Source organism: Oncorhynchus tshawytscha, linkage group LG11, assembly GCF_018296145.1.
Source record: "Oncorhynchus tshawytscha isolate Ot180627B linkage group LG11, Otsh_v2.0, whole genome shotgun sequence".
Taxonomy (NCBI): domain Eukaryota; kingdom Metazoa; phylum Chordata; class Actinopteri; order Salmoniformes; family Salmonidae; genus Oncorhynchus; species Oncorhynchus tshawytscha.
Genome location: NC_056439.1, coordinates 47,554,426 through 47,564,366, shown reverse-complemented (window position 1 = coordinate 47,564,366; position 9,941 = coordinate 47,554,426). Strand labels below are relative to the sequence as shown.

The 9,941-nt window shown below is 40.3% G+C and overlaps 1 protein-coding gene across 4 annotated transcripts; it reads left to right on the top strand.

The window, feature by feature from the left end:
• The first annotated feature begins 2,866 nt into the window (after positions 1–2,866).
• On the top strand, positions 2,867–9,710 carry LOC112262093 (MAPK/MAK/MRK overlapping kinase). 4 transcript variants are annotated; one of them, XM_024437799.2, is made up of 12 exons: positions 2,867–2,985; positions 3,988–4,102; positions 4,523–4,612; positions 4,713–4,783; positions 4,910–4,988; positions 5,139–5,187; positions 5,321–5,499; positions 5,680–5,781; positions 5,890–6,063; positions 6,202–6,325; positions 6,527–6,718; positions 7,301–9,710. In XM_024437799.2, the coding sequence occupies exons 1-12, from the start codon at positions 2,940–2,942 to the stop codon at positions 7,376–7,378; spliced, it is 1,299 nt and encodes a 432-aa protein (XP_024293567.2). In that variant the 5' UTR covers positions 2,867–2,939; the 3' UTR covers positions 7,379–9,710. The 4 variants fall into 4 exon arrangements, with proteins under 4 accessions (XP_024293567.2, XP_042186126.1, XP_042186127.1 ...); XM_042330192.1 differs by lacking the exon at positions 2,867–2,985 and adding an exon at positions 3,101–3,119; XM_024437797.2 differs by lacking the exon at positions 2,867–2,985 and adding an exon at positions 3,472–3,785.
• Positions 9,711–9,941: the final 231 nt, after the last annotated feature.

Genomic DNA, 9,941 nt, shown 5'->3' with positions numbered 1-9,941 from the left:
GCCAGAATAAGACCGAGGCAAATTTGTGTGATTTACTATATATATATATATATACAGTTGAAGTCGGAAGTTTACATACAATTTAGCCAAATACATTTAAACTCCAGTTTTTCACAATTCCTGACATTTAATCCTGTCATAGGTCAGTTAGGATCACCACTTTATTTTAATGTCAATCTGTCAATAAGAGTTGAGTGATTTATTTCAGCTTTTATTTCTTTCATCACATTCCCAGTGGGTCAGAAGTTTACATACACTCAATTAGTATTTGGTAGCATTGCCCTTAAAATGGTTTAACTTGGGTCAAATGTTTCGGATAGCCTTCCACAGGTTTACCACAATAAGTTGGGTGAATTTTGGCCCATTCCTCCTGACAGAGCTGGTGTAACTGAGTCAGGTTTGTAGGCCTCCTTGCTCACACACACTTTGTCAGTTCTGCCCACACATTTTATATAGGATTGAGCTCAGGGCTTTGTGATGGCCATTCCAATACCTTGACTTTGTTGTCCTTAAGCCATTTTGCCACAACTTTGGAAGTATGATTGTGGTCATTGTTCATTTGGAAGACCCATTTGTGACCAAGCTTTAAATTCCTGACTGATGTCTTGAGATGTTGCTTCAATATATAGAAACAGGACATGTTTGTCCTCTACACATAGAAGACAAATTGTGCAAGCTACTTTTATTTCTGTTCTAGATTATGGGGATATTATTTACATGCTACGGCATCAACACTTAAACCGCTGGATGCTACTTATCATTGCGCACTCAGATTTATTACGGGCGCTAGATACAGAACTCAACACTGTGTTTTATATCAACATGTGGGTTGGACTTCGCTGTCCATGAGACGAAAACAACATGCTCTCGTGTTTGTCTATAACGCACTTCTGAATAAACTACCTTCTGATTTATCAACACTTCTCAACATTATAATTATAATTCATGAAAACAGGTCTCAAACATGGATTACACTTGAGGCCCATGCGGTTTCCACAGAGTTGGGTATGGCTGCCTTTTCCTGTTATGCTCCTTGCCTATGGAATAGCCTGCAGACTAAACTTAAACTTGAGACTCTTGTCGCCCATTAAACATTTATTGGAGGATTTTTATTTTTCTATTTCTTGTAACTGTTTCGGGTAATGCAAGTTCTTGTGCTGTTAGGGGAATAACCTGTTAGGGGAATAACCTGTTAGGGGAATAACCTGTTAGTAGAATAACCTGTTAGGGGAATAACCTGTTAGTAGAATAACCTGTTAGGGGAATAACCTGTGTGTAAATGTAACAAACTGCTGCTGTATTTTTTGTGTTATCTGTGATGGTTTTGTCTTGTGCAGTTTCTTAATCATTGTACCTGCACTGTATATGTAAACATGTATACGCAGGGCCTGGCTGTAAAAGAGACCTTGGTCTCAGTCTGTGCTCCTTGTGAAATAAAGGTATGATAATCATATTCACATAATTTCCCCTCCTCATGATGGCATCCATTTTGTGAAGTGCACCAGTCCCCTCTGCAGCAAAGCACCCCACAACATGATGCTACCACCCCCGTGCTTCACGGTTGGGATGGTGTTCTTTGGCTTGCAAGCCCCCCCCCCCTTTTCCTCCAAACATAACTATGGTCATTATGGACAAACATTTTCATCAGACCAGAGGACATTTCTCCAAAAAGTACGATCTTTGTCCCCATGTGCAGTTGCAAACCGTAGTCTGGCTTTTTAATGGTGGTTTTGGAGCAGTGGCTTCTTCCTTGCTGAGTGGCCTTTCAGGTGATGTCGATATAGGACTCGTTTTACTGTGGATATAGATACTTTTGTACCTGTTTCCTCCAGCATCTTCACAAAGTCCTTTGATGTTGTTCTGAGATTGATTTGCACTTTTCGCACCAAAGTACGTTCATCTCTAGGAGACAGAATGTGTCTCCTTCCTGAGCGGAATGACGACTGCGTGGTCCCATGGTGTTTATACTTGTGTACTATTGTTTGTACAGATGAACGTGATACCTTCAGGCGTTTGGAAATTGCTCCCAATGATGAACCAGATTTGTGGAGGTCTACACATTCTTTTCTGAGGTCTTGGCTGATTTCTTTTGATTTTCCCAAGATGTTAAGCAAAGAGGCACTGAGTTTGAAGGTAGGCCTTGAAATGCATCCACATCCACAATACCTCCAATTGACTCAAATTATATCAATTAGCCTATCAGAACCTTCTAAAGCCATGACATCATTTTCTGGAATTTTCCAAGCTGTTTAAAGGCACAGTCAATTTAGTGTATGTAAACTTCTGACCCACTGGAATTGTGATACAGTGAATAATAAGTGAAATAATCTGTCTGTAAACTATTGTTGGAAAGATCACTTGTGTCATGCACACAGTAGATGTCCTAACCGACTTGCCAAAACTATAGTTTGAAATGTGTACAAGAAATGTGTGGAGTGGTTGAAAAACTAGTTTTAATGACTCCAACCTAAGTATATGTAAACTTCCGACTTCAACTGTGTGTATATATATATATATATATATATATATATATATATATATGTGTATATATATATATATATGTGTATGTATATATATGTGTATATACTGAACAAAAATATAAAATATGAATATAAACACAAGATGCAATGTGTTGGTCCCATGTTTCATAAACTGAAATAAAATAGCCCAGAATTAGCCCAAAAACTGATTAAACAGCATGATCATTACACAGGTGCACCTTGCGCTGGGGACAAAAGGCCACTAAAATGGTCAGTTTTGTCAACAATGCCACAGATGTCTTTAGTTTTGAGGGTGTGTACAATTGTCATGCTGACTGCAGCAAGGTCCATCAGAGCTGTTGCCGGAGAATGTCATGTTAATTTTTATACCGTAAGCCACCTCTAACGTTGTTTTAGAGAATTTGGCAGTATGTCCAACCGGCCTAACAACCGTAGACCATGCCAGCCCGGGATCCACATCCGGCTTCTTCACCTGCGGGATCATGTGAGACCAGCCACGCAGACAGCTGATGAAACCTAGGAGTATTTCTGTCTGTAATATAGCCCTTATGTGGGGAAAAACGTTTTCTGATTGTCTGGGCCTGACTCTCCGGTTGTTCGGGCCTAACTCCCAAATGGGTAGGGCCTATGCCCACCCAATTGTTGCAAATTGCGTTTATATTTTTGTTCTGCATAGATAGCCAGCCATTGTAACGCCTCAATCACATCGATTGTGTTTTTGCAATTGCAATGCGGGACATCAGAAGTACATTAATTTCCAATGGAACGCTGCGTGTGCCTTGCACTATTGCGTTACAGAGGACTGTACGTTCTGTGTACGTTGGATGTATCTAACATATGCGTAGACGGTTTGACAAAGATGGTGGCAGAATGTTATTAATGTTGAACTTTTGTTGCACACATATCCAAATTGTGCCGCGTACCATTTAAAAAAAAAAAAAAAAAAAAAAAAATCCCTAGCAATGTCGGTGTGATCGAGGCGTAACCATTGTAACGAGACAAATGTATTGTTTTCAATCATCCACCTTTTTAGGTCAGAGAGTTGAGGGTGCGGTGTGCCTGGTTACCAGCTAACATGGCTACCTAGAGCGGCGAGGCGGTTTTTTTTCTTCTCTCTCTCTCTCTCTCTCCAGCCTGTCAATCTTGGGGGAGATATCTCGATCAGCCAACTAGCAATCTTTCCACAACACGGCTGTTCCATGAAATTATCGCAATGTTTTATTTAAATATAGGACTAGTATGGATAATCTACTTCTGTGCAGTGAACACTTTGAAGAATGGATAGTACGTTACTAGCTATCGTTAGCTAACCTTACATTGGCTAGGAAATATCGTGGCATGTTAAATTCTGTTCCTGTCAACTTTTCATATTCTCATATATTTATACAGCTAACGTTAGCTGCTAGCTAGAGCTGCATGTTTTTTTATTCTTAATTATTACAAGAGTAACGTTAGCTACATGTCTAAACTCTGTTTTGTTATGCAGATTACAAGATAATCAACAAAATTGGAGAAGGGACATTTTCAGAAGTGGTGAAGGCTCAAAGCCTGAAAGATGGGAAATATTATGCGTGTAAAACGATGAAGCAGTCACTCAGCAGGTAACTAACTATCAGGTGTGCTGCCTTATAATTGTTCTGCCTGCTGTTTGCCTTGAGCTGCTCTACGTCCTCTGTGTGTGTGTGTGTGTGTGTGTGTGTGTGTGTGTGTGTGGACCCTTGCCTTGAAACTTGAGCTAGCCTGCCTAACCCTGCCTATCCAACTGGAAGTCACTGTCAACATACCCTGACTGTGACCTTGCGAGGTTGAGTTCGGCTAGGGACAATGTTGCTTTTTAGAACAGATTTTTCTAAGCCTGTACATTAACGTTTATTAACCTGTATAGCTAACTACTCTTAACTCTCAATTTTGTGAATCGTCTTTGAAAATAAGTCATGACATGATGATACATGTTCTGGTTATCAGTCAGTTACAGAGTTAATAACAGGTTTCGCTACATGGTTTTATTGTTTGTTGCTCAGCCTGGAACAGGCCAACAACCTGCGAGAAGTCCAGGCCATGAAAAGACTAAACCCTCACCCAAACATCATTCAGCTGCATGAATTGATATTGTGAGTACAATGTTTGTCCCTGTCTTTTGAATTGTTTGTGCGAAGCCTCAACTGAACAATAACATTATCATTTTTGTCTGATTCATTCAATGTGTTACAGTGACAAAGAGTCAGGGACTCTGTCCTTGATATGTGAGCTGATGGAGATGAACATCTATGAGTTCATACGAGGTCAGAGACACAGTGAAACTGCTACTGTGAATGACATAAAACCTCTACCACAACTGTAACTACAGCACATCAAATTCTATTCCCCATTCAGTTATCTTGTGCATTCCTAACTTGTCTCACTTGCAGGGAGGCAGCAACCTTTGCCAGAAAGTAAAATCAGACACTACATGTACCAACTTTGCAAGTCACTCGATCATATGCATAGGTAAGAATGAAAATATGGAGTCGGGATCTTGTCCGTGTATAAATACATTTCCTACAGACCTTTTCACTGGCACAGAGGGGGTTTTAAGGGTCTGTTGTTGTTGCTTCCCCTAAAACTGAACAGTTGTACTGTGTTGTTATCTTGGTACAGCAACGGGATCTTTCACCGGGACGTTAAGCCAGAGAACATTCTAATCAAAGTAAGTAAACATTTTTAATTTTAATTTTAAATTATGATGCTAAAAACCTTGCCTGCTGATTTGGTAAATCAGAACTGTTACTGTTACATTGTTTACCATATGTTGTCCATGATTTGGTTGGTTGCTTCCATAGCACGACGTGCTCAAACTTGGAGACTTTGGCTCGTGCAGGAGTTTGCACTCCAAACCTCCCCACACAGAGTACATCTCCACCCGCTGGTACAGAGCCCCAGAGTGCCTCCTCACAGACGGCTATTACTCACACAAGATGGACATGTGGAGTGTAGGATGTGTTTTCTACGAGATCATCAGGTACCTTTCATCTATCATCAAATCGGATACAGAACTGCTTATGTCCATTCTAGTAGGAGACTTTGGTTATGGCCTTAGCGTTGTGTTCCTCTACGGTCGACGCCACAGACATTCGTGAACAGCTGCTGTTGTGTAAATAGCCTTGATGACATCACAGACGATCATGTTTGTGTATTTCAGTCTCAGCCCTCTGTTTCCGGGAAGCAATGAGTTGGATCAGGTGACCAAGATCCACGATGTTTTGGGTACACCTGACAACAGTCTCCTTCAAAAATTCCCTCAGTACGTTTGTTAGATACACTTATCATGTAATGAAGACCAAAGACTTACAGTATGTTCAGTGGAAACTATTGTCCTCAGTGACAGTGTTGTACATACATTTTTTGACAGGTCTAGGGCGATGCGTTTTGACTTCCCTCTGCGGAAAGGCAGTGGAATATCTCAGCTCATCCCAAACTGTTCAGCACCCAGTCTGTCGTTGCTCTACCAGATGCTGACCTACGACCCAGAGGAGCGCATTGGCGCAAGAGCGGCGCTACAGCACATCTTTTTTAGAGAGCTACGGTAAGCACACAAACTTTACTGTATAAAAACACATAGACATACTGTGCTTTATAATTGTAGTATGTGTAGTGTGAGAGAAAGTATTTAATTGAATTCATATGGTAAATGCTATCTTCCCTCCTCCTGTCCTTGTCTCAGGCTGGCGGAGAGGAGAGCTGATAGTTTGCGCAGGGCCATTGTGACTGTAGAGGGAGGAGAGAGCAGTGGGACCCCCAACTCTGTGGATCACCTGCGGCGCATGGCCAGACAGGGCAGGAGGCAGGTAAGAGACAGACACATCTCCTAAAAAGGTTGACCCTACATCACATTTTATGAGTAATCAACCACATTATAAAAGGTAGGATAAAATGTCTTAATATGCTACATACTGGGAAAATGACAAAACACTCCATAATTTGGATGTACTTTGCCCTACTATGATGGTAGGTCCCTTATGATGGGATAATATTCTTCTGTTTTGCAGCACAACATAAAGCACGTTGCCGAGCCTCTGATCAGACGCAACGCCCCACATGTGGAATTACCAAAGCTCAATGTGGTAGTGCCTGCACCCCAGATTACCTACCCTGTTAGCACAGTGCCAGTTCTCACCATCACTCACCGTGGGTCCCTCCCAGCCATCACATCAAAAAAGTGCCACTCCCGGTTGGCTAAGGTAAACGCACTGTATTACGGTGTACATTTTAGGACATCCCTATGGGAAAGGGGGATACGTAGTCAGTTGTACAACTGAAATGTGTCTTTTGCATTTAACCCAACCCCTCTGAATCAGAGAGGTGCGGGGGGCTGCCTTAATCGACATCCATGTCTTCGGCGCCCGGGGAACAGTGGGTTAACTGTCTTGCTCAGGGGCAGAACGACCAATTTTAAAATAAAAATGTATTACCTTGTCAGCTCGGGGATTCGATCCAGCAACCTTTCGGTTACTGGCCCCAACGCTCTAATCACTAGTATGTCTACTCCCTTCGACAAAATGTCCTGTACAGACATGACTTTATTGCCCATCTTAAATAACATCTGAGGCTGTATGTGTCAAAAATCTCAGAGTAGGAGTGCTGGTCTAGGATCAGACCCCATCCGTCCATGTAATCTTATTCATTATGATCTAAAAAAGCTACACACATCCTAGATCAGCATTCCTACTCTGAGACCCTTGATTTACAGCCTCAGGACTCAATAGAATAGCGTGTTGTTCATATATTTCTTTTAACCCCGTTTTTTTCTCTTTACCCAACAGCCAAGGGATGAATCCCACTGCTCTGCTTTCAAGACCTACTACATGCCTCCTCTGGATAGGAAACCTGGTGGCTACTGAGAGCCCCAATTCTTAAGAACTGTTGCTGTTCAACAGACCTGTTGTACCTGCTGTACATACTCTGATCTGATTCTTTTGATTTGGTTAGACATTGTTGAACAAAGCTACTTAGCTACTTCAAAGCCTGCTGCTTTCTAGTGAGCAATGCTAACATGGTGTTGGACAAAGGAATGTCCCATAGCAATAATTACCAGGGTTAATTTGTATAAGTCATCATTCTGGCAGATGAAATACAACATGATCCACAAAGTATATTTGACTCTGTCATCAGTGTTAGGCAAATGAGAAGATGCCTATTGACCGTTAATAACCTAACCATTTCCTAACTAGTGTCGTGTTCTTAACAGTTGTTGATACATTTGCTCAAAAGTGAGCAAATGACTACTCACATGCAAAGCAGAACTTCAAGGACGAGCTCTGATACACTGAATGTACAAAACATTAGGAACACCTGCTCTTTCCATGACACAGACTGACAATGTGAAAGCTAAGATCCCTTATTGATGTCACTTGTTAAATCCACTTCAATCAGTGTAGATGAAGGGGAGGAGACGTGTTAAAGAAGGATTTTTAAGCCTTGAGACATGGATTGTGTATGTGTGCCATTCAGTGGGTGAAGGGGCAAAACAAAATACTAAGTGCCTTTGAACAGGGTATGGTAGTAGGTGCCAGGCGCACCAGTTTGATTGTGTCAGGAACTGCAACAATGCTCGGTTTTTCCACGCTCAACAGTTTCCCGTGTGTATCAAGAATGGTCCACCACCCAAAGGACATCCATCCAACTTGACAACTGTGGGAAGCATTAAAGTCAACATGGGACAGCATCCTTGCAAAACACTTTCAACAACTTGTAGAGTCCATTCAATGAGAAATATGAGGCTGTTCTGAGGGCAAAAGCAGGGGGTGCAACTCAATATGTTCCTAATGTTTTGTACACTCAGTGTATTTAATACAAATCTTATGAAAGATCAGGTGTTAGTTCCTTGGTAAGTTTATTGATTCAGCACAGTGCATTGTATCCCAGTGCTAGATCAAATCTGATTTTTGGAAATTCTCTTTTCTTTTGCTCACAGAGCATATCTTCATGATCCAATTAAAATTGTAGATTTCCTACACCACCTGCGACTTACAAAGCAATAGTCAAGTACATTATGTTTTAGTATCGCCCCTGGGTCTGGAGGGCCGCAGGCACGTCATGTTTTTGATTTAACCAACCCGGAAGACCAGGTGGGTTGAATATATCACTAAACTGATCAATTACCTCAGTTGATCAGGTGTGGTGCCTAGTTGGAACAAAATCCTTCAGTTCCATCAGAAACAGGGTTGCCTACCCCTGTATGACTGCATTGCCATAAGAGTATAACAAACTATTGAGAAAAAGCAACACATTTTGTAAGTTCTGTTGAATGTTTTGCCTTTTGTTCTATGACATATTACATAAGATTTTCCAATACTGTGACAGACTGTTTTAAGTCATTTGAGACATAGGTATTATTGTACATATACAATGACAAGGCATATACAGTGTACGCCCATACTTATCCCAGCACGTATTGTATGGGAACAAGCAAAGTGAAAGTGTGTTTCATGATGTGTATCTTATCTTTACAACCCAAATGTAAAGACATTTCACCATGTACTTATAAAAATCAATCTGCACAATAAAATGGACAAACAAAATCAGTAACAACACAAGTGTAATAGAATATATACCTTTTTAATGAAGAATAAAAAAAAACGTGTCAAATGTTAACCACAATCAAAAAATATATTCACTTCACCATTCGTTCCTTCTGTGCTTAGTGTGGAGTCACTTAACTCCTTAAATAGGTGTCACACAGAACAAGGTCCTACTGTGGGTCTTTTGGGACACATAGAAAAGCATTGCTGATGGTAAGCAAAATATATATTTTCTTTATCATAGTCTTAAGACTTCCTGAGCTTCATAATATTTGTGAAGTTGACAGCAGCTTTGTCTGACTTCTGCACATTGTGATTATTCTAAGCGTTTATTTCGAGCATTTAATACATTAATCTCGTATATCAAAATACATCTGGATGAATTTTGTACAAGAGAAAAGAAAACTGCATACTCAAGATTTTAATATAATTAATGTATATTTTTCTGCATTAGAACTTACACTACAGTAATAATTTGCTATTACCCTGAATACTCACTGAATTCCAATAATACGATAGAGCAGGTTTAAATTTGAAATAATTACAATAAATGCTTAAAGGAAATCCTACACAGAAAAAAATATTTCGGTATTTATTTCATTAGTCCATTGTTGATATAGTCCGAAAATGTTTTGTATGTTAAGATATACAGTACCAGTCAAAAGTTTGGACACACATACTCAATCCAGGGTTTTTCAGATTTTTTAAAACTATTTTCTACATTGTAGAATAATAGTGAAGACACCAAAACTATGAAATAACACTTATGGAATCATGTAGTAACCAAAAAAAGTGTTAAACAAATCAAAATATATTTGCGATTCCTCAAAGTAGCCACCCTTTGCCTTTGACAGCTTTGCACACTCTTGGCATTCTCTCAGCC